The sequence below is a fragment of the Salvelinus namaycush genome, chromosome 10 (genome assembly GCF_016432855.1).
Source record: "Salvelinus namaycush isolate Seneca chromosome 10, SaNama_1.0, whole genome shotgun sequence".
Classification (NCBI taxonomy): domain Eukaryota; kingdom Metazoa; phylum Chordata; class Actinopteri; order Salmoniformes; family Salmonidae; genus Salvelinus; species Salvelinus namaycush.
In genome coordinates, this window is record NC_052316.1 from 38,095,306 (window position 1) to 38,120,226 (window position 24,921).

Here is a 24,921-nt window from a genome sequence, read left to right on the forward strand (position 1 = left end):
TTGGAACGGTAGATACAAATTATTTGTGACATTGTGGTTACAATAAAGAATGTAAACAAGATGCTGTTTTATTATTTACAGTAGTGATGGACAGCTGGTGACATTTTGAAAACTGGTTTTCAAACACTTGTAGGCCGATTATCAGGACAATACTCTTTATAGCCCGGCTACTGTAGGTGTGAACATCCCCCTACATGCAATGTATTCAATGCTTAAGTACTCTAGTGTTACATTTGTGACTCAACAGCAGTACAGTATTTGTTCATCAATATCTTTATGCTTTCGTTAATAAAATATCTAGAAAAAAGACATTCAAAATGCAGATGGTTATTTAAACTACATTTTAGTTGCACTTCCACGATCACAGGTAAAACCTTGCTGAGATGATCAATGTATTTGTTGCATTATAATATCGTCAATTCCTCTAGCCAAAACGTCTTGATGGCCTCAAGTTTGGACACACCTACTCATTCCAGGGTTTTTCTTTATTTTTTATTATTTTCTACATTGTAGAATAATAGTGAATACATCACAACTATGAAATAACACATATGGAATCAGTTAAGAACAAATTCAAATTTACAAGGACAGGCTACTCCTTCCTCTCCGTCGGGGAATTGAACCCTGGTCTCCCGCGTGCCCGCACGACACAGGGATTATTTCGCTAAATAGCCCACTGTAGCCTTCTCCCGACCTTCACGTTGTACAGCGCCATATTTTCCGTTCCATCCTAACGGAAACTGATGGTTTTTAATTTCTTGGAATAGAAACACCATAATATTAATCAAATTAAGCACATTTTCTTAAAATCAGTCCCATATACTATGTTCTTACAAAAAGGTTTTAAATTCTCTAGTACAGCAACTATTGAAGGCTATCAAATGCTTCTCAAAGATGCCCTCTGGTGGTCAAACTAGCACTAACTAGCATTAATAGTACCAGTGGTTGGCACTTAAATAACGTGCCATAGAAAACTATGTTGCAACTTTTAAAGGACGAACCACTGTAGGTAGGGGTAAAGTAACTGCATAGATAATAAACAGCGAGTAGCAGCAATGTAAAAACAAAGGGGGTGGTGTCAATGCAAATAGTCCAAGTGGCCATTTGATGAATTGTTCAGCAGTCTTATGGCTTGGGGGTAGAAGCTGTTAACCTGTCTGGCACCGGCGTTCCGCTAGCGGAACTCCTCCCACATTCCACTGAAAAGGCAGAGCGCGAAATTCAAAATATATTTTTTAGAAATATTTAACTTTCACACATTAACAAGTCCAATACAGCAAATGAAAGATACACATCTTGTGAATCCAGTCAACATGTCCGATTTTTAAAATGTTTTACAGCGAAAACACCACATATATTTATGTTAGCTCACCACCAAATACAAAAAAGGACAGACATTTTTCACAGCACAGGTAGCATGCACAAAGCCAACCTAACTAACCAAGAAACAACTTCATCAGATGACAGTCTTATAACATGTTATACAATAAATCTATGTTTTGTTCGAAAAATGTGCATATTTGAGGTATAAATCAGTTTTACATTGCAGCTACCATCACAGCTACCGTCAGAAATAGAACCGAAGCAGCCAGAGTAATTAGACACCAACGTCAAATACCTAAATACTCATCATAAAACATTTCTGAAAAATCGATGGTGTACAGCAAATGAAAGACAAACATCTTGTGAATCCAGCCAATATTTCAGATTTAAGTGTTTTACAGCGAAAACACTATAGCATTATATTAGCTTACTACAATAGCCTACCACACTACCGCATTCATTCATCAAGGCACTTCATGCGCTCTCCGGGTCCCGTGTGGCTCAGTTGGTAGAGCATGGCGCTTGCAACGCCAGGGTTGTGGGTTCGATTCCCACGGGGGGCCAGTACAAAAAAGTATGAATGTATGTACTTGTAAGTCGCTCTGGATAAGAGCGTCTGATAAATGACTTAAATGTAAATGTTAGCGATAGCAATAGGCACGTTAGCGATAGGGAATAAACCAGCAAAAGATATTAATTTTCACTAACCTTCATAAACCTTCATCAGATGACAGTCCTATAACATCAGGTTATACATACACTTATGTTTTGTTCGAAAATGTGCATATTTAGAGCTGAAATCAGTGGTTATACATTGTGCTAACGTAGCATCTTTTTCCCAGAATGTGCGGATATTTTTATGACACAACTATTCTGACCAAATAACTATTCATAAACGTTACTAGAAAATACATGTTGTATAGGAAATGATAGATACACTAGTTCTTAATGCAATCGCCGTGTTAGAATTCTAAAAATAACTTCATTACGACATCCAGCTTAGTTATAGCGAGAGAGTACCCAAAATCTGGGCGCAAACGACTATTTCACATGTTCGACAGATATATGAAATAGCATCATAAAATGGGTCCTACTTTTGATGATCTTTCATCAGAATGTTGTACAAGGGGTCCTTTGTCGGGAACAATCGTTGTTTGGTTTTAGAATGTCCTCTTCTCCAGTCAATTAGCACGGAAAGCTAGCAAAGTGGCGCGAAGCTCTCCTTCCTGAACAAAGGCACACAACGCAACACGCCTAACGTCCCGAATAAATTTCAATAATCTAATAAAACTATATTGAAAACATACTTTACGATGATATTGTCACATGTATCAAATAAAATCAAAGCCGGAGATATTAGTCGTCCATAACGACAGCTTTACAGAAGGCAAAACCAGGTCCCTTCATGCGCTCTCCAGAAAACAGGAAGCTGGTGACGCGTCATGCCGAGAGCTTTTATTTGACCCCAGATCAAGTTATACACTCCATTTCTTCTCTCACTGCCTGTCGACATCTAGTGGAAGACGTATGAAGTGCATGTATACTGATATATATGAAGCCCATTTATAGGCAGGCCCTGGAACAGAGCATCGATTTCAGATTTTCCACTTCCTATCAGGAAGTTTGCTGCAAAATGAGTTCTGTTTTACTCACAGATATAATTCAAACGGTTTTAGAAACTAGAGAGTGTTTTCTATCCAATAGTAATAATAATATGCATATTGTACGAGCAAGAATTGAGTACGAGGCCGTTTAAATTGGGCACGATTTTCCCCCAAAGTGAAAACAGCGCCCTCTGTCCTCAACAGGTTAAGAAGCCTTTTGGACCTAGACTTGGTGCTCCGGTACCACTTGCCGTGCTGTAGCAGAGAGACCAGTCTATGACTTGTGACTGGAGTCTTTGACAAAAAAAAATCTCCCTCTGACACTGCCTTGTATAGAGGGCCTCTGGCAGGAAGCTTGGCCCCAGTGATGTACTGGGCCGTACGCACTACCCTCTGTAGCGTTTTACGGTCGGATGCCAAGCAGTTGCCGTACCAGGCGGTGATGCAACCAGTCAGCATGCCCTCGATGGTGCAGCTGTAGAACTTTTTGAGGATCTAGGGATCCATGCCAAATCTTTTCAGTCTCCTGAGGGGGAATAGGCGTTGTCGTGCCATCTTCACGACTGTCTTGGTGTGTTTGAACTAGAGGTCGACTGATTATGATTTTACAACACCGATACCGATTATTGGAGGACAAAAAACAGATACCGATTAATCGGACGATTTTTCTATTTTTATTTATTTGTAATAATGACAATTACAACAATACTGAATGAACACTTATTTTAACTTAATATAATACATCAATAAAATAAATAAATAAATAATGAAAGATGTTCAATTTGGTTTAAATAATGCAAAAACAAAGTGTTGGATAAGAAAATAAAAGTGCAATATGTGCCATGTAAAAAAGCTAACGTTTAAGTTCCTTGCTCAGAACATGAGAACATATGAAAGCTGGTGGTTCCTTTTAACATGAGTCTTCAATATTCCCAGGTAAGAAGTTTTAGGTTGTAGTTATTATAGGACTATTTCTCTCTCTACGATTTGTATTTCATATACCTTTGACTATTGGATGTTCTTATAGGCACTTTAGTATTGCCAGTGTAACAGTATAGCTTCCATCCCTCTCCTCGCCCCTACCTCGGCTCGAACCAGGAACACATCGACAACAGCCACCCTCGAAGCAGCGTTACCCATGCAGAGCAAAGGGAACAACTACTCCAAGTCTGAGCGAATGACAATTGAAACGCTATTAGCGCTCACCCCGCTAACTAGCTAGCCATTTCACGTCGGTTACACCAGCCTAATCTCGGGAGTTGATAGGCTTGAAGTCATAAAGCATTGCGAAGAGCTGCTGGCAAAACGCACGAAAGTGCTGTTTGAATGAATGCTTACGAGCCTGTTGGTGCCTACCATCGCTCAGTCAGACTGCTCTATCAAATCATAGACTTAATTATAACATAATAACACACAGAAATACGAGCCTTAGGTCATTAATATGGTTGAATCCGGAAACTATCATTTCGAAAACAAAACGTTTATTCTTTCAATGAAATACGGAACCGTTACGTATTTTATCTAACGGATGGCATCCCTAAGTCTAAATATTGCTGTTACATTGCACAACCTTCAATGTTATGTCATAATTGCGTAAAATTCTGGCAAATTAGTTCGCAATGAGCCAGGCGGCCCAAACTGTTGCATATACCCTGACTCTGCGTGCAATAAACGCAAGAGAAGTGACACAATTTCACCTGGTTAATATTGCATGCTAACCTGGATTTCTTTTAGCTGAATATGCACGTTTAAAAATATGTACTTCTGTGTATTGATTTTAAGAAAGGCATTGATGTTTATGGTTAGGTACACGTTGGAGCAACGACCGTCCTTTTTCGCGAATGCGCACTGCATCGATTATATGCAACGCAGGACACGCTAGATAAACTAGTAATATCATCAACCATGTGTATTTATAACTAGTGATTATGATTGATTGATTGATTTTATAAGATAAGTTTAATGCTAGCTAGCTACTTACCTTGGCTTCTTACTGCATTCGCGTAACGTGAGGCAGGTGGTTAGAGCGTTGGACTAGTTAACCGTAAGGTTGCAAGATTGAATCCCTGAGCTGACAAGGTCAAAATCTGTCGTTCTGCCCCTGAACAAGGCAGTTAACCCACTGTTCCTAGGCCGTCATTGAAAATAAGAATGTGTTCTTAACTGACTTGCCGAGATAAATAAAGGTGTAAAAAAAAAAAATATATATATATATATGTGTATATATATATATATATATAAAAAAAAATTGAAATGGGCACTAATTAATCGGCCATTCCGATTAATTGGTTAACCTCTAGTTTGAACCATGATAGTTTGTTGGTGATGTGGACACCTTGAAGCTCTCAACCCGCTCCACTACAGCCCCGCCAATGTGGGCGTGTTTGGCCCTACTTTTCTTGTCGTCCACGAGCAGTTCCTTTGTCTTGCTCTTGTTGGGGGAGATGTTGTTGTCCTGGCACCACACTGACAGGTCTCTGACCTCCCGATTTGTGTTTTAATGATGGTGTTGGAGTTGTGCTTGGCCACGCAGTCGTGGGTGAACAGGGAGTACAGGAGGGGACTAAGCACGCACCCCTGAAGGGCCCCTGTGTTGAAGATCAGCATGACAGATGTTGTTGCCTACCCTTACCACCTAGGGGCCACCCAACAGGAAGTCCAGGATCCAGTTGCAGAGGGAGGTATTTAGTCCCAGGGTCCTTAGCTTAGTGATGAGCTTTGGTCACTATGGTGTTGAACGCTGAGCTGTAGTCAATTAACAGCATTCTCACATAGGTATTCCTTTTGTCCACGTGGGAAAGGGCAGTGTGGAGTGCAATTGAGATTGTGTCATCTGTGGATCTGTTGGTGCAGTATGCGAATTGGAGTGGGTCTAGGGTTTCCAGGATGATGTTGTGAGCCATGACTTCATGGCTACCGAACATTCTATACATCTTATGCTATCTGAGTAACTCAAACATCAAAACAAAAGCATTGGGATCCCCGTGCCACGACATTTTTTTAATTTTATATTCTCCCTGACTGTCTTATTTTTATTTGGGTGATTGTTAGTTCTCAAAGATGATCTTATTATAAAATATATAGGTCCATTATCTTTTCTACATTCTTAATCTGGTTTTAGTAGTATAACTTTACACTGAAAATGATTTACCATCCCGAAAAGTATTTTCAAAAATAAAAACATTTGCCCACCGCTGCTAAATGAATATAGGGGAAACACTGCAGTATGTAGACTTTAAAAGTTGTTTAAAAGTTCCACTGTCTCTCCATCCACAGAGTGAGGCTGGGGTGCGTGAGTTCCACATTGCACAGGTCTCTAGCAGCAGTAAACATTGGAGACTACACAAGTGTATAAACCCAGCAGAAGACAAAGGTTTGTCCCTCTGCTCTCCGTAACCCTCTCAGATAGCACTACAATAGTCTTAAACTCATTTACTCGATAACTGTTTGACTTTTTGGTGTCAGGTTTTGATTTGTACATTTCCATTCAGGCTTTTTATGTTGCTGAGGAGTCTGCATCCCTAGGTGATATGCAATGTAGCAGTCCTACGCAGAAGAATTGCCAGCCCGCGATGGCTTTAAACAGATCAAATGTTCCATCTACTGTGGAACTTGGGATTGAATCAACATAAGTCCCTTTCAATGCAACAAACCAAATCTAAATTCAAGACCGAGTTGTTGATTTTGTTGTAGGCTGAGGAGCACATCAGAGTAGCCTATTTCACGAGCACAAGCATTTTTTCCATCTGTGTTCAGAGAGAAGCCTAGATGTGCATTTGAGATCAGAGGGTCGCCGCGTGTGCACATTTGTTGATATTCTTTACTAGTTAGTGAGTTACTAGCCCAGTTATAGCACATTTTTAGAGTGATTGCTTCCTACAAGAGCACAAAACTTGTACATATCTAATTGTCTTTGAAAAGCAAGTCAAGTAAAGAGCTTTTTTTGTGTTAAAGGGGCAGTGTCCTGTTTTGAGACGAGCTTAAATACTACCCTCTGCTGCAATTCACCTATTTGGCCAATTGTGTTACAGATCAGTTCTTTTTTAAAGTGATTTGAGCTTTCGGACAAGTAAAACATCAGTCCCAAAATGGTTGTCATAATGTGCATAATGTTTTTAAAAAGTGTCACAGAATAAAAAATCTAGTTTCCGCTCACAACTCCTGAAATTTGCTCAGTGCTGAAAAATATTAGAGGGAACATTGGTTATATGGTGTCTCTATGAAAACAAAGTAATTTCCTGTTTAGCTATTTGGCGTCTTGGATTGCTTTGGTGTATTGGGTTGTGTTCCTTAGATGTTATGTTCATTAGATATATGCCTTTTGGTGGTTTGATCAGTGAGGTTCACCTGTTTTTGAAGTGGTTAGCTTGGTTGGGCTATTTAGCCTCGTTCAGTTGGTAGAGTAGGCTACTGAATCTTGTATGCTGCTAAGTCACAGTGCATTTGACATTTAAGTCATTTAGCAGACACTTTTATCCAGAGCGGCTTACAATTGGTGGCTTTTCATGTTGTACTATTGCTATGGGACCGCCCTTCGCAGTTCATACAGTGTTAAATGCTTTCATTCAGAGCTTGTTATTCAGCTTATTCAGCTCTGCCAGGCTGGGTAGATGATCCCTGTGGGAACTAGCTTTGTGACTGAAGACCAGTGGTGTGGTTGGTGGCCAGGACATATAGCCGAGGGCAGAATGATCTTTTAGCCGCTCCCTAGAGCAGTGTGATATATGGGTAGTCCCAGTAACACACATACCACCGGGGGGCACTTTTGCAAGTAGGTCACTTTGTTCATGTTCGCTCTGTAATCAAATATGGAAATGTGGCGATATAGAGTTGGCCGTGACCAGGACAGAGTGGAAAAGAGAGACCACACTCACTCACACACTATCTGCTTAGAACACTGAGCTGCAGCTGGCCCATAGTAATAAGTAAGCTGAAAAGAACATCCAGGGTCTCTCCAATGTGTTAGAAAATCAGATGGCCTTTAGAGAAGTGTTGTGTTTGTACATGTTTTACTATACCTGTGAGTACCAGAAGTCCACACAAGAATAGTAAACTAACTACAATTCTGAGAAGTGAGGCCATTTAGCCAGTCCTCACTTGTAAAATGGCTATTTTAGGCTTAGGGTTGGAGTTAGGGGTTTGGTTCAGATGGAGACAGGACATGGACATGTCTCTCTCTTTCTTTCTTTCACCCTCCTCTTGTCATTCCAGACTGCAAACTCACCACCAGAGAGAGGGGCAAGCTGTGCTTCAGAGCAACACGATGCAAACCCCATGAAGGTACACAGACTCTCATTACCAACAATGTCAGACAATGAGGAGAATCTCTTTTCTGTCTCCTGACTTATTTTCTGTGTCTTCTGTGTCTTAGCTACCTCAAAGTCACTAGAGAAGTACACCTTTGCAGACCTGAGCCTTGGAAATGAACAGGTATGTTAACCATTGTAAGAGGACAATAACAGTTATCTGTCACTGCTGGTCAGTTTTGCTGAATGTATAAAAAAAATTGCTGTACTATTACCCTCTCCACCCAAACCTTCTCTCCCTCCCTTCCTTCCCCACGTTTTCCTTCCTCTCCATCTCTTTTTCTCTCTCCCCTTTTTATCTGCTATCTTGTCACTCACCCTTTCTTCTTTCCTCTATTGTCTTCCCCTCTCCTTCCTCCTCTCCTCTCCTCAGATCATCAGCTCCACCACTCCGTGTGCAGACTTCTTCTTCCGGAGGTGTCAGCCCTCGGAGTCTTGGAGACCGCTTATTGCCATGGAGACACAGGGGAGACATTCCAGGAGTCAGGGGGCGGGTCCTGGGGGTGGGGCTGAGGATATAACAGGTGTGGTCAGGAAGTGCAACGAGGTGGACCTCAACATCATCGTCCTCTGGAAGGTAAATCACAGAATTAAAATACATTACTATTACTAATTGTATTAGGATTAGTACTACTGCATAATTTAAATAGACCCCTAGAACACTTATGACACATATATTTAGACCTGTTGTGACATGTATTGCGTTATTTTATGGCTGGTTATGACATCTAAAACCCGAAAAACATTCCATTACACCACAGCCTACGCATCAATAATATGTTTGTTATATATAAAAAATGAAATTGACCATGTTAAATTATTGTAATTGCGCACACACTGATGTCAGACATGCACCTACCCCAATGCTCTGTTGCTGATGACTGGGATGAATGCAGGAGCATGTCAAGACACCCTCTTTTGACTGATGACTGATATAAAGACATGTACGTGATAGGCCTATCTGGCTTATATGATGCTGACGTCATAATGATTCTTGACAGTGCCGTAAAGAGTATTTTCTTAGTCCAAATAAAGTGTAACAGGATGGTCATAATGCTTCATCAGTGTAATAGTGTGCTTTCTGCAAGTTATGTAAATATATATATATTTTTTTTTTTAAACATGACTAAAGAATTCATTACAGAAAAACAAAGGATTTAAGAGAAACTTTCAAATGAAAAGGCACTTCGTGGCAGGGAAAAAACAAATTAGAATAAATGTGTTTTTTTGTTTTTTTATCCCCAATTTTCGTGGTATCCAATCGCTAGTAATTACTATCTTGTCTCATCACTACAACTCCCGTACGGGCTCGGGAGAGACGAAGGTCGAAAGTCATGCGTCCTCCGAAGCACAACCCAACCAAGCCGCACTGCTTCTTAACACAGCGCACCTCCAACCCGGAAGCCAGCCGCACCAATGTGTCGGAGGAAACACCGTGCACCCGCCCCCCGTGGTTAGCGCGCACTGCGCCCGGCCCGCCACTGGAGTCACTGGAGCGCGATGAGACAAGGATATCCCTACCGGCCAAACCCTCCCTAACCCGGACGACGCTAGGCCAATTGTGCGTTGCCCCACGGACCTCCCGGTCGCGGCCGGCTGCGACAGAGCCTGGGCGCGAACCCAGAGACTCTGGTGGCACAGCTAGCGCTGCGATGCAGTGCCCTAGACCACTGCGCCACCCGGGAGGCCTGGTTTTGACACTCTTAAGCCATAAAATAACACAATATATGTCAACAGTTGTAAATATATGGGTCATGGCAGTGTTATGACTTTGTTATGACCTTTGTTATAACTTGTTATGATACTGGGTGTCAAGTAAAGTGTTACCCAATTGCTACTACTATTGAACTAGCCATTACTAGACATACAGTATATAGGATTCTGGTATTATATGATGACTCGATGGGTAAAACACTACATGCATCCCATTCTTCCTCGGGTTCTGTTTGGACTGCCTAGGCAGCAGCTAATTGGGATCCTAATAAATACTAAAATCCCAAACCACTACAACTCACTTAATACTGTTAGTTCTCCCACACTATTCTAGGACTTCTATGGTGTTGCTGTTCCCTTCTCCAATTATACATAGATGGAATGTATATTTAGCTCATGTCATTATTGAAGATGTTGTCAATAAACAAAAAAAACAACTTCAGCATTTTTCTCCATCCTGTGTTTCATTGTTTAATTATGCGTTGATAGTCAGTTTTTGTTGAGCTGATTGCCTAAGTTGTTTTTGCTGTTTTGCTATTGACATCAGGCCAATGAATTTACTAATGTTTGTTTGTTCTTGTTGACATGCGTATGTTGTTGGTTGCTAATATTTGTTTGTTGACAGGCGTATGTTGTTGGTTGCTAATATTTGTTTGTGCTTGTTGACAGGCATATGTTGTTGGTTGCTAATATTTGTTTGTTGTTGACAGGCATTTGTTGTTGAAGACAACAAGCAGGTGATCCTGGAGGGACAGCTTCATGTGGCACTACAGACCATTGGCAAAGAGGCCTGCTCCCTCACACAGAAAGAGGTGCGCACACACCAGGCACACACATGTACATACAGTGCCCTCTGTAATTAGTGGGACAGTGAAGCATTTTTTTCTTCTTTTGGCTCTATACTCAAAGTTTGGATTTGAAATCAAACAATGACTGAGGTTAAAGACGGTCATCCTTAATTTGAGGTGAATAATATCGGGTGAATAATGATGAGTGAGAAAGTTAGATGCACGAATATCTTACCCCCTCTGTTATTGTAAGGGTGAGGTTTGAATATCTTGGGGGTATGATATTTGTGCATCTAACTTTCATACTTATCATTATTAACGATTCATTCAGGATTATCCGTAATCATGGTAGCATCCACATTACTGTAGAGGTTTTTAGAAACATTCTATTCTTATTTATAATAAAAGTGACTCTAAAATGACACAATACATTATTTACCATTCATGTCTATTGGCCACAGAATAATCTAAAACACAACTAAAAATAAAGAGCAAATGCATCCAACATATTTGTAGAGTCAAAAGCTTGATGTAGTCATTTAGTACTATGCATATGGGACCAAATACTACACTTTTTACTGCTTATATTTATATAAGTATAAGTATATTTGTTTTAATACTTTTGGTGCCCTAAAATGGGCAGAAAGTGCTATAATTTCTAAATGATTCACCCAATTATGGATGAAAATACCCTCAAATTAAAGCTGCTAGTCATTTTATCATTTAAAATCCAGTACAGAGCCAAAAAAACAAACATTGCCACTGTCCCAACACATACAGTGTTCTGGCTGTCTCCTCTCTTTTCTCTCCTGGATGACTCATCACACTGAATGAACGCTGGCCATTTAATGATCAACAAGTGTAAACATTCAAATCACCGTTGTGTTCTTACTGTGTAGTGTACACACAAGCTGAATAACTATACACTCTTCAGGACTGAGTTATCTGCATTGAGACTGAAGCACAAACAAAACCACACACGCACAACTCCAACTGAGTGTTTAGTGTGCCCCCTCCAAAACACACATACACAATCTGTGACCATGCTGTCAGTGGTGGCACTGAAACGTTTGGTGTCTGGGGCCTGGTACAAGTTTTTACAGGGTTAGGTCTACACCGATAGCCAAAGGTTATGCTTCCAGTGTAGCAGGTAAAAAAAAACTGCTGCTTTTGTGACGTCCAAGTGTAGCTCTTATGTTAAAGTTAAGTGGTTTCAAGGCAGGCCCAAGCTTTACTATTTCAAGGCTGTGTGAAGAAGTTCATTGTTCTTATTTATCCCTAGATGGAAAATTCCATTTGTCACCACTAGGGCTGTGGCTGTCATGAAATTTTGTCAGCCAGCTATTGTAATGCTAATGTAGGTCTCACGGTAATTGACAGTTAATTAACATAAACCCCTTTTAGCATCTCCAGGCCTTCAGCATACAAGTCGCTGATGCACGCCATTTAATATACACCATCACAATAAATCCATTATTTATTTTGGGCAGGTCTAAAGAAACATGATATGAAGAAAAAATATTTCAGAAGAACAGAACTAGTTGGCCTACTGTATGTTATCTGGCGATGCACTATGCCATAAGGTGTAAGCTTGTTCATTTAGCAGACATGATATGGTTAAGTCCTGTGCCATTATTTTATATTATATGATTTTATAGTAAGAAGAATATAATTGAACTTAGCTGAATAAAATAGGAAGGATATTTTCCCCATTCCAGAGCAACTGTGCATATGAAGTGGCTATGTTAAGCATAAAAGTGATCATTTGAAATGTGCTAGATGTAGAGTTATTTGGCAACTTTAGTTGTAAATGATGCAAACCCTTAGAATGTCTTAGATATCAAAACATACAGTGCATTCTGAAAAATATTTAGACCCCTTTATATATTTTAGACCCCTTATAGCCTTATTCTAAAATTGATTAAATACATGTTTTCCCTCGTCAATCTACACACAATACCCCATACTGATGAAGCGAAAACAGGTTTAGACATTTTTGCAAATTTATTACAAATAAAAATCAGAAATGTATATAAGTATTCAGACCCTTTCCTATGAGACTTGAAATTGAGCTCAGGCGCATCCTGTTTCCATTGATCATCCTTGATGTTTCTACAACTTGATTGGAGTTCACCTACGGTAAAATAAAGCAATGTAATCAATTTTAGAATAAGGCTGTAACCAAACAAAATATGGAAAAAGTCAAGGGGTCTGAATACTTAACGAAATGACTCTTGGCTCCTGCCCCAGATTTATCTGCGTAAGCCTTTTTAACTCTGACACACAGAAAGAGACACACACACATACACACATTTAAGCTAATGTATTTTTTTTGTGGGGGGTCTCTGAAGATATGAAGACAAAGGGAGAGTGATTAACCAAGCCATTACTTTAAGTGTATGTGAGAGAAAGTGACAGACAGCTCTAACCCTCTTAACCTTAGTCTAGTTAGTCACCACTGTCTTGAATGATTGATCAGCACTTCTCAATGACTTCATTCATTAACTCTCTGAAACACTGTGTCACATTAGAAAAGTTGAGCGTCCACAATTGTTTTAATACTTTGCCATTTTTAAAGTCATGTTCCCCCCCATCCTTGACTTTTCCTAAATAACACACTGTCATTGTTAGAATCTTAATATCACTAACATAACTTGTGTAATAAGCCGTTTTAAGAGGACATAAAATATTCATCCAAGTCTAACTGAAATCTTATCAGAAACATGTTGGGTAGTTTTCACAACTTTAAATTTGTTGATGTCATTTAGAAATTTTGCACGGAAAATCTTTTATTTATTTATTTTTATTGCATTTTCTCTCCGGTCCCTAAACATCTTTGCTGCGTGAGAGAAGCAGAACTTTACCGATGTCAACTAGATTGAAGCATTCATTCTATTGATTTATGACATTTTTCTGGGGAACAGCAGTTTATTTAGTATTCTAGGGCAACAAGTAATGACAGAAGAGAAGCTGCATGTATCTACAGACAAATTGACTAACAAATAGCACACCAAAATGTCAGATTATAAGCCGAAACATAAGCCTATCTCTGACTGTACAGCGCATTTTTTTAGTTGCCATTGTTTATATTTGTAGGTTAGGGTCTGGTGTGGGCCTCAGATTTTCACTTTACCACACATAGTTGGGCGTTTGCGGATTGGTTATTAGCAATTGTGGGCGGTTCCGGGTGAACAAACAGCTGACCTGCGGATCACTAGTGTGTGTCTGGCTGGCGTGTGAGAGAGCGAGAAAGTGACAGATGGCTCTAACCCTGTTAACCTTTCTAGTTAGTCACCACAGTCGTGAAGGATTTGAGAAGCACTTCTCAATGACTATGCATTTACATTCATTACATTCATTATCTCTTAAACACACTGTCACACTTTACAAAATACATAATTGTTTTTTCATTCACATTTGCCATACACGGTCACATCACAACTGTACACCTCCCTCCCACACACAGTGTGATTTAATGACAGAGTGAGTTTAACAGTGTCTGAGCGCACGTGCGTGTACGTCTGTGAGGCACAGACTGTACCCACTGCACGATGCAAGCAGTTTCTCACCTCTCTTATTCTGTCTACCTCCTGTGGAAGTAGTGTGTCATTGGTTTAACTTCTCTAGGATAGGGGGCAGCATTTTCAGGTTTGGATGAAAAGCATACCCAAATTCAACTGCCAGCTACTCATCCCCAGAAGATAAGATATGCATATTATTAGTAGATTTTGATAGAAAACACTCTGAAGTTTCCAAAACTGTTTGAATCATGTCTGTGAGTATAACATAACTTATTTAGCAGGCGAAACCCCGAGGACAAACCATTCAGATTTTGTTTTGAGATCACTCTTTTCAATGGATTTTCATTGGGAATACAGATTTCTAATTGACCTTCTTGCAGTTCCTACCGCTTCCACTGGATGTCAGTCTTTAGAAATTGGTTGAGGGTTTTTCCTTTGTGTAATGAAGAAGTACGGCCATCTTGAACGAGGGTCACTTGAAGTGTACTGTTTGATAGAGGCGCATGACCAGAAGGCTAGCTACAGTTTGTTTTAATCTTATATTGAACACAGATCATCCCTTCAATTATTTACGTTAAAAAATACTTAAAGTTGTATTACAAAAGTAGTTTGAAATGTTTTGGCAAAGTTTACAGGTAACTTTTGAGATATTTTGTAGTCACGTTTCACAAGTTGGAACCAGTGTTTTTCTGGATCAAACGCGCCAAATAAATGGACATTTTGGATATATATATCGACGGAATTAATTGAGCAAAAGGACCATTTGTGATGTTTATGGGACATATTGGAGTGCCAACAACAGAAGCTCGTCAAAGGCATGAATTATATTTTTATTTCTGCGTTTTGTGTCGCGCCTGCAGGGTTGAAATATGCTTCTCTCTCTTTGTTTACTATGGTGCTAACTCAGATAATAGCATCGTTTGCTTTTGCCGAAAAAGCCTATTTGAATTCTGACATGTTGGCTGGATTCACAACCAGTGTAGCTTTAATTTGGTATCTTTCATGTGTGATTTAATGAAAGTTTGATTTTTATAGTAATTTATTTGAATTTGGCGCTCTGCATTTTTACTGGCTTTTGGCCAAGTGGGACAGTAGCGTCCCACATATCCCAGAGAAGTTAAGCATGATTGTGTGTGTGTGTGTCATTGGTTTAAGTGTGTGTGTGAGAGCGATTGCGATGGAGATATAAACGGCTATTATCATCAGACCGCCTCATTTCCAGTCTAAAAATAACTCTCCAATAACGACCACAGAGACAAAACGTGATGTCTGCCACCACCTTCCTCCCTCGTTCCCTCATTCCCCCTCTCTCCTCTACCCACTCACCCGGCCAGACCACATCCACATTTAGTCTGACACTTCCTTTTTACTCCCCCTCAGACACACAACTTCCTCCAAGCCAAGCTGTTGGCATAGCAACAGTGTCTGCGGCGCTCATTCGTAACACTGGCGTGCACGAGAACTTCTCTCATCCTTCTTTATCCCTCTGGCTTTTTATAGCTCTGCACATAAGCTGCCGAGACCACCATTTCCCCCTACCTTCCTCCCTCACTCCTGCCGTCGCTCGTTAGCTTTCTCTCCTCCCAGAAGAACTCACTGCTCCCACATCATTGCCTAGACCAATTACCTCTATAGCAAAGGCATTGTTTTGAACGACTTAGCTATTATTTCTACCTACTTGAATATCAGAATGTCATACAGTATAAGGGAATATCACTAATAGGGCTCAAATGTTTTTAGATATAAAACAAATGTATTGATATACAGTCGTGGCCAAAAGTTTTGAGAATGACACAAATATACATTTTCACAAAGTCTGCTGCCTCAGTTTGTATGATGGCAATTTGCATATACTCCAGAATGTTATGAAGAGTGATCAGATGAAAGTCCCTCTTTGCCATGCAAATGAACTGAATCCCCCAAAAACATTTCCACTGCATTTCAGCCCTGCCACAAAAGGATCAGCTGACATCATGTCAGTGATTCTCTCGTTAACACAGGTGTGAGTGTTGATGAGGACAAGGCTGAAGATCACTCTGTCATGCTGATTTGAATAACAGACTGGAAGCTTCAAAAGGAGGGTGGTGCTTGGAATCATTGTTCTTCCTCTGTCAACCATGGTTACCTGCAAGGAAACACGTGCTGTCATCATTGCTTTGCACAAAAAGGGCTTCACAGGCAAGGATATTGCTGCCAGTAAGATTGCACCTAAATCAACCATTTATCGGATCATCAAGAACTTCAAGGAGAGCAGTTCAATTGTTGTGAAGAAGGCTTCGGGGCGCCCAAGAAAGTCCAGCAAGCGCCAGGACCGTCTCCTAAATTTGATTCAGCTGCGGGATCGGGGCACCACCAGTACAGAGCTTGCTCAGGAATGGCAGCAGGCAGGTGTGAGTGCATCTGCACGCACAGTGAGGCGAAGACTTTTGGAGGATGGCCTGGTGTCAAGAAGGGCAGCAAAGAAGCCACTTCTCTCCAGGAAAAACATCAGGGACAGACTGATATTCTGCAAAAGGTACAGGGATTGGACTGCTGAGGACTGGGGTAAAGTAACTTTCTCTGATGAATCCCCTTTCCAATTGTTTTGGGCATCTGGAAAAAAGCTTGTCCGGAGAAGACAAGGTGAGCGCTACCATCAGTCCTGTGTCATGTGAACAGTAAAGCATCCTGAGACCATTCATGTGTGGGGTTGTTTCTTAGCCAAGGAAGTGGGCTCACTCACAATTTGGCCTAAGAACACAGCCATGAATAAAGAATGGTACCAACACATCCTCTGAGAGCAACTTCTACCAACCATCAAGGAACAGTTTGGTGACTTATGAGAATTTTGTTCTCAGTTGTTCATAATACCCAATTGAATTAATTACTCAGCCTGAAACCCAGAATTTGTAAGAAACTGGTTGAAATGAATTAGGCGGAGGCCCAGCTACAATTGTCAGGAATGTTTATTTAGAGAGCTCTGACGTGCATATACAAAAACGTTCCTTTTATCCCTTCTCTTAACCTCTGGGATAGGTGGGACGATAGCGTCCCACTTGGCCAAAATCCAGAAAAAATGTTGCGCGCCAAATTCAAATATATTACTATAAAATCAATCTTTCATGAAATCACACATGAAAGACACCAAATTAAAGCTACACATGTTGTGAATCTAGCCAACATGTCTGATTTCAAAAAGGATTTACGGGGACAGCACACCAAACAATTGTTAGCTCAGTACATAGCCACAGAAAAACACAGCCATTTTCCCAGCAAAAGATAGTAGTCACAAAAAGCAGAAATAGAGATAAAATCACTAACCTTTGATGATCTTCATCAGATGACACTCATAGGACATCATGTTACACAATACATTTATGTTTTGTTCGATAATGTGCATATTTATATCCACAAATCTCGGTTTACATTGGCGCCATGTTCAGAAATGCCTCAAATATCCGGAGTAATTGCAGAGAGCCACGTCAAATAACAGAAATACTCATCATAAACTTTGATGAAAGATGCATGTTTTACACAGAATTAAAGATACACTTGTTCTTAATGCAACCGCTGTGTCAGATTTCAAAAAAACTTTACGTAAAAAGCACACCATGCAATAATCTGAGACGGCGCTCAGATTTAACAACATTTCTCCGCCATGTTGGAGTCAACAGAAATACGGAATTACATCATAAATATTCCCTTACCTTTGATTATGTTCATCAGAATGCACTGCCAGGAATCCTAGTTCCACAATAAATCGTTGTTTTGTTCGATAATGTCCATTATGTCCAATTAGCTACTTTTGCTAGCATGTGTAGTACACGTGTCCAAACGCTCGCGCAAGATGCAGTTAAACGTTGGACGAAAACTTCAAAAAGTTATATTACAAGTCGAATAAACTGGTCAAACTTAGTAGAGAATCAATCTTCAGGATGTTGTTATCATTTATATCCAATAAGGTTCCAACCGGAGAATTCTTTTCAGTCTCTAAGTAATGGAACGCATGGCGATATCATGAGGAATGCGCGTGACCAAGATCTGGCAATCTGCCAGACCACTGACTCAAACACCTCCCATCCGGTCCCACATCACAGTATAGGCTTCATTCAGCGTTCTACAGACTGTTGACATCTAGTGGAAGGCGTAGGAAGTGCAAACAGATCCATATATTACAGGGAATTGAATAGGCGATGAGTTTAACAATGACCAGTCTCAGAATTCTCACTTCCTGTTTGGATTTTTTCTCAGGTTTCTGCCTGCCATATGAGTTCTGTTATACTCACATACATCATTCAAACAGTTTTAGAAACTTCAGCGTGTTTTATATCCAATAGTAATAATAATATGCATATATTAGTATCTGGGACAGAGTAGGAGGCAGTTCACTATGGGCACGCAATTCATCCAAAAGTGAAAATGCTGCCCCCTATATCAAAGAAGTTAAACTACGCACATACACACTATATTTGGATTATCCCCTGAAGTCTCACCACAGTTTATTACCACTCAGCTGACAGTTCCAGTCCCCCCCAGATACAGAAAACCTGGAGGGGCTCTCCCTGTCTTATTTAATCTCCACAGAGTTATAGCTGGGTCGGTTCAAACATAGTTTAATGATCCACTTTGTTTTCTTTAGGCACACACATACCTTCCTCTCTTCCCATGTACATGCTACATTACCTCTTTCTTATGGAGTTTACAAGAAAAACAGGGTTGAATTCAATTAATTATAGTTCTATGTTAAATGTATGCATCATTTAGTCATTATTCATAAAATTCATAACAGTGACGAACAATGCCTTTTCCAGCATGATGGAGCACCTTGCCATAAGGCAAAAGTGATAACTAAGTGGCTCGGGGAACAAAACATTGATATTTTGGGTCCATGGCCAGGAAACTCTCCAGACCTTAATCCCATTGAGAACTTGTGGTCAATCCTCAAGAGGCGGGTGGACAAACAAAACCCCACAAATTCTGAAAAACTCCAAGCATTGATTATGCAAGAATGGGCTGCTATCAGTCAGGATGTGGCCCAGAAGTTAATTGACAGCATGCCAGGGCGGATTGCAGAGGTCTCGAAAAAGAAGGGTCAACACTGCAAATATTGACTCTTTGCATCAACTTCATGTAATTGTCAATAAAAGCCTTTGACACTTATGAAATGCTTGTAATTATACTTCAGTATTCCATAGTAACATCTGACAAAATATCTAAAGACACTGAAGCAGCAAACTTTGAAAATTAATATTAGTCATTCTCAAAACTTTTGGCCATGACTGTACACACACACACACCAACTGAAAAGTTGTCTATTGTCAAAACGTCTAATTATAGTTCTCTGAATGTCTCTATCAAGGCATTTTGCCAAAGAGGCCATTCATTATATTTTGTAATGGCAAAAGTTCTGAACGGGGCGAACAAATTATACCACAACAAAATGTCTGTGTAACTACATGTATATAAAAGCAGTGTTTGTTTGACACAATGGCCTCTGTTTCTCTGTTGTGTAGTAGGAGGCTCAGGAGATGTATATGTGGTGTGTTGAAATGGCATCTGTTCCTGTGTCCTGACCTCATGTGTTGTGTTCCTCTGTCCTGTTGTAGGAGGCTGTGTGTATAATGGTGTGGATTCTGTTGTGTTCCTCTGTCCTGTTGTAGGAGGCTGTGTGTATAATGGTGTGGATTATGTTGTGTTCCTCTGTCCTGTTGTAGGAGGCTGTGTGTATAATGGTGTGGATTCTGTTGTGTTCCTCTGTCCTGTTGTAGGAGGCTGTGTGTTTAATGGTGTGGATTCTGTTGTGTTCCTCTGACCTGTTGTAGGAGGCTGTGTGTTTAATGGTGTGGATTCTGTTGTGTTCCTCTGACCTGTTGTAGGAGGCTGTGTGTTTAATGGTGTGGATTCTGTTGTTCCTCTGACCTGTTGTAGGAGGCTGTGTGTTTAATGGTGTGGATTCTGTTGTGTTCCTCTGACCTGTTGTAGGAGGCTGTGTGTATAATGGTGTGGATTCTGTTGTGTTCCTCTGACCTGTTGTAGGAGGCTGTGTGTATAATGGTGTGGATTATGTTGTGTTCCTCTGTCCTGTTGTAGGAGGCTGTGTGTTTAATGGTGTGGATTCTGTTGTGTTCCTCTGACCTGTTGTAGGAGGCTGTGTGTATAATGGTGTGGATTCTGTTGTGTTCCTCTGACCTGTTGTAGGAGGCTGTGTGTTTAATGGTGTGGATTCTGTTGTGTTCCTCTGTCCTGTTGTAGGAGGCTGTGTGTTTAATGGTGTGGATTCTGTTGTGTTCCTCTGACCTGTTGTAGGAGGCTGTGTGTTTAATGGTGTGGATTCTGTTGTGTTCCTCTGACCTGTTGTAGGAGGCTGTGTGTTTAATGGTGTGGATTCTGTTGTGTTCCTCTGACCTGTTGTATTGTAGGAGGCTGTGTGTATAATGGTGTGGATTCTGTTGTGTTCCTCTGTCCTGTTGTAGGAGGCTGTGTGTTTAATGGTGTGGATTCTGTTGTTCCTCTGTCCTGTTGTAGGAGGCTGTGTGTTTAACGGTGTGGATTCTGTTATTCCTCTGACCTGTTGTAGGAGGCTGTGTGTTTAATGGTGTGGATTATGTTGTGTTCCTCTGTCCTGTTGTAGGAGGCTGTGTGTTTAATGGTGTGGATTATGTTGTGTTCCTCTGACCTGTTGTAGGAGGCTGTGTGTATAATGGTGTGGATTCTGTTGTGTTCCTCTGTCCTGTTGTAGGAGGCTGTGTGTATAATGGTGTGGATTCTGTTGTGTTCCTCTGTCCTGTTGTAGGAGGCTGTGTGTATAATGGTGTGGATTCTGTTGTGTTCCTCTGACCTGTTGTAGGAGGCTGTGTGTTTAATGGTGTGGATTCTGTTGTTCCTCTGACCTGTTGTAGGAGGCTGTGTGTATAATGGTGTGGATTCTGTTGTTCCTCTGACCTGTTGTAGGAGGCTGTGTGTATAATGGTGTGGATTCTGTTGTGTTCCTCTGACCTGTTGTAGGAGGCTGTGTGTATAATGGTGTGGATTCTGTTGTTCCTCTGATCTGTTGTAGGAGGCTGTGTGTTTAATGGTGTGGATTCTGTTGTGTTCCTCTGTCCTGTTGTAGGAGGCTGTGTGTTTAATGGTGTGGATTCTGTTGTGTTCCTCTGACCTGTTGTAGGAGGCTGTGTGTATAATGGTGTGGATTCTGTTGTGTTCCTCTGTCCTGTTGTAGGAGGCTGTGTGTTTAATGGTGTGGATTCTGTTGTTCCTCTGTCCTGTTGTAGGAGGCTGTGTGTTTAACGGTGTGGATTCTGTTATTCCTCTGACCTGTTGTAGGAGGCTGTGTGTTTAATGGTGTGGATTCTGTTGTTCCTCTGACCTGTTGTAGGAGGCTGTGTGTATAATGGTGTGGATTCTGTTGTTCCTCTGACCTGTTGTAGGAGGCTGTGTGTATAATGGTGTGGATTCTGTTGTGTTCCTCTGTCCTGTTGTAGGAGGCTGTGTGTATAATGGTGTGGATTCTGTTGTGTTCCTCTGACCTGTTGTAGGAGGCTTTGTGTTTAATGGTGTGGATTCTGTTGTTCCTCTGACCTGTTGTAGGAGGCTGTGTGTATAATGGTGTGGATTCTGTTGTTCCTCTGACCTGTTGTAGGAGGCTGTGTGTATAATGGTGTGGATTCTGTTGTTCCTCTGACCTGTTGTAGGAGGCTGTGTGTATAATGGTGTGGATTCTGTTGTTCCTCTGATCTGTTGTAGGAGGCTGTGTGTTTAATGGTGTGGATTCTGTTGTTCCTCTGACCTGTTGTAGGAGGCTGTGTGTATAATGGTGTGGATTCTGTTGTTCCTCTGACCTGTTGTAGGAGGCTGTGTGTTTAATGGTGTGGATTCTGTTGTTCCTCTGACCTGTTGTAGGAGGCTGTGTGTATAATGGTGTGGATTATGTTGTGTTCCTCTGACCTGTTGTAGGAGGCTGTGTGTTTAATGGTGTAGATTCTGTTGTGTTCCTCTGTCCTGTTGTAGGAGGCTGTGTGTTTAATGGTGTGGATTCTGTTGTTCCTCTGACCTGTTGTAGGAGGCTGTGTGTTTAATGGTGTGGATTCTGTTGTGTTCCTCTGACCTGTTGTAGGAGGCTGTGTGTTTAATGGTGTGGATTCTGTTGTGTTCCTCTGTCCTGTTGTAGGAGGCTGTGTGTATAATGGTGTGGATTCTGTTGTGTTCCTCTGTCCTGTTGTAGGAGGCTGTGTGTTTAATGGTGTGGATTCTGTTGTTCCTCTGTCCTGTTGTAGGAGGCTGTGTGTTTAATGGTGTGGATTCTGTTGTGTTCCTCTGACCTGTTGTAGGAGGCTGTGTGTATAATGGTGTGGATTCTGTTGTGTTCCTCTGTCCTGTTGTAGGAGGCTGTGTGTTTAATGGTGTGGATTCTGTTGTGTTCCTCTGACCTGTTGTAGGAGGCTGTGTGTATAATGGTGTGGATTCTGTTGTGTTCCTCTGACCTGTTGTAGGAGGCTGTGTGTTTAATGGTGTGGATTCTGTTGTGTTCTTCTGTCCTGTTGTAGGAGGCTGTGTGTTTAATGGTGTGGATTCTGTTGTGGTCCTCTGTCCTGTTGTAGGAGGCTGTGTGTTTAATGGTGTGGATTATGTTGTGTTCCTCTGTCCTGTTGTAGGAGGCTGTGTGTTTAATGGTGTGGATTCTGTTGTGTTCCTCTGTCCTGTTGTAGGAGGCTGTGTGTATAATGGTGTGGATTCTGTTGTTCCTCTGACCTGTTGTAGGAGGCTGTGTGTATAATGGTGTGGATTCTGTTGTTCCTCTGTCCTGTTGTAGGAGGCTGTGTGTTTAACGGTGTGGATTCTGTTATTCCTCTGACCTGTTGTAGGAGGCTGTGTGTTTAACGGTGTGGATTATGTTGTGTTCCTCTGTCCTGTTGTAGGAGGCTGTGTGTTTAATGGTGTGGATTATGTTGTGTTCCTCTGTCCTGTTGTAGGAGGCTGTGTGTATAATGGTGTGGATTCTGTTGTTCCTCTGACCTGTTGTAGGAGGCTGTGTGTATAATGGTGTGGATTCTGTTGTTCCTCTGACCTGTTGTAGGAGGCTGTGTGTATAATGGTGTGGATTCTGTTGTTCCTCTGACCTGTTGTAGGAGGCTGTGTGTATAATGGTGTGGATTCTGTTTTTCCTCTGACCTGTTGTAGGAGGCTGTGTGTATAATGGTGTGGATTCTGTTGTTCCTCTGACCTGTTGTAGGAGGCTGTGTGTTTAATGGTGTGGATTCTGTTGTGTTCCTCTGACCTGTTGTATTGTAGGAGGCTGTGTGTATAATGGTGTGGATTCTGTTGTGTTCCTCTGTCCTGTTGTAGGAGGCTGTGTGTTTAATGGTGTGGATTATGTTGTTCCTCTGTCCTGTTGTAGGAGGCTGTGTGTTTAACGGTGTGGATTCTGTTATTCCTCTGACCTGTTGTAGGAGGCTGTGTGTTTAATGGTGTGGATTATGTTGTGTTCCTCTGTCCTGTTGTAGGAGGCTGTGTGTTTAATGGTGTGGATTATGTTGTGTTCCTCTGACCTGTTGTAGGAGGCTGTGTGTATAATGGTGTGGATTCTGTTGTGTTCCTCTGTCCTGTTGTAGGAGGCTGTGTGTATAATGGTGTGGATTCTGTTGTGTTCCTCTGTCCTGTTGTAGGAGGCTGTGTGTATAATGGTGTGGATTCTGTTGTGTTCCTCTGACCTGTTGTAGGAGGCTGTGTGTTTAATGGTGTGGATTCTGTTGTTCCTCTGACCTGTTGTAGGAGGCTGTGTGTATAATGGTGTGGATTCTGTTGTTCCTCTGACCTGTTGTAGGAGGCTGTGTGTATAATGGTGTGGATTCTGTTGTGTTCCTCTGACCTGTTGTAGGAGGCTGTGTGTATAATGGTGTGGATTCTGTTGTTCCTCTGATCTGTTGTAGGAGGCTGTGTGTTTAATGGTGTGGATTCTGTTGTGTTCCTCTGTCCTGTTGTAGGAGGCTGTGTGTTTAATGGTGTGGATTCTGTTGTGTTCCTCTGACCTGTTGTAGGAGGCTGTGTGTATAATGGTGTGGATTCTGTTGTGTTCCTCTGTCCTGTTGTAGGAGGCTGTGTGTTTAATGGTGTGGATTCTGTTGTTCCTCTGTCCTGTTGTAGGAGGCTGTGTGTTTAACGGTGTGGATTCTGTTGTTCCTCTGACCTGTTGTAGGAGGCTGTGTGTATAATGGTGTGGATTATGTTGTGTTCCTCTGACCTGTTGTAGGAGGCTGTGTGTTTAATGGTGTAGATTCTGTTGTGTTCCTCTGTCCTGTTGTAGGAGGCTGTGTGTTTAATGGTGTGGATTCTGTTGTTCCTCTGACCTGTTGTAGGAGGCTGTGTGTTTAATGGTGTGGATTCTGTTGTGTTCCTCTGACCTGTTGTAGGAGGCTGTGTGTTTAATGGTGTGGATTCTGTTGTGTTCCTCTGTCCTGTTGTAGGAGGCTGTGTGTATAATGGTGTGGATTCTGTTGTGTTCCTCTGACCTGTTGTAGGAGGCTGTGTGTATAATGGTGTGGATTCTGTTGTGTTCCTCTGTCCTGTTGTAGGAGGCTGTGTGTTTAATGGTGTGGATTCTGTTGTGTTCCTCTGACCTGTTGTAGGAGGCTGTGTGTATAATGGTGTGGATTCTGTTGTGTTCCTCTGACCTGTTGTAGGAGGCTGTGTG

The 24,921-nt window shown here is 41.3% G+C and overlaps 1 protein-coding gene across 3 annotated transcripts in view; it reads left to right on the top strand.

Moving 5' to 3' along the window:
* trappc8 (trafficking protein particle complex 8) overlaps positions 1 to 24,921 on the top strand; it is a 109,076-nt gene that overhangs the window by 75,879 nt on the left and 8,276 nt on the right. For 2 of the 3 annotated variants that reach the window (XM_039002835.1, XM_039002836.1), the window contains 5 exons: positions 6,204 to 6,300; positions 8,139 to 8,207; positions 8,299 to 8,357; positions 8,607 to 8,810; positions 10,657 to 10,758. In XM_039002835.1, coding sequence (XP_038858763.1) covers positions 6,204 to 6,300; positions 8,139 to 8,207; positions 8,299 to 8,357; positions 8,607 to 8,810; positions 10,657 to 10,758 — 531 coding nt within the window. Of the gene's footprint in view, positions 1 to 6,203; positions 6,301 to 8,138; positions 8,208 to 8,298; positions 8,358 to 8,606; positions 8,811 to 10,656; positions 10,759 to 24,921 lie in introns of those variants that run through there. The other variant, XM_039002837.1, reaches the window with a different exon arrangement.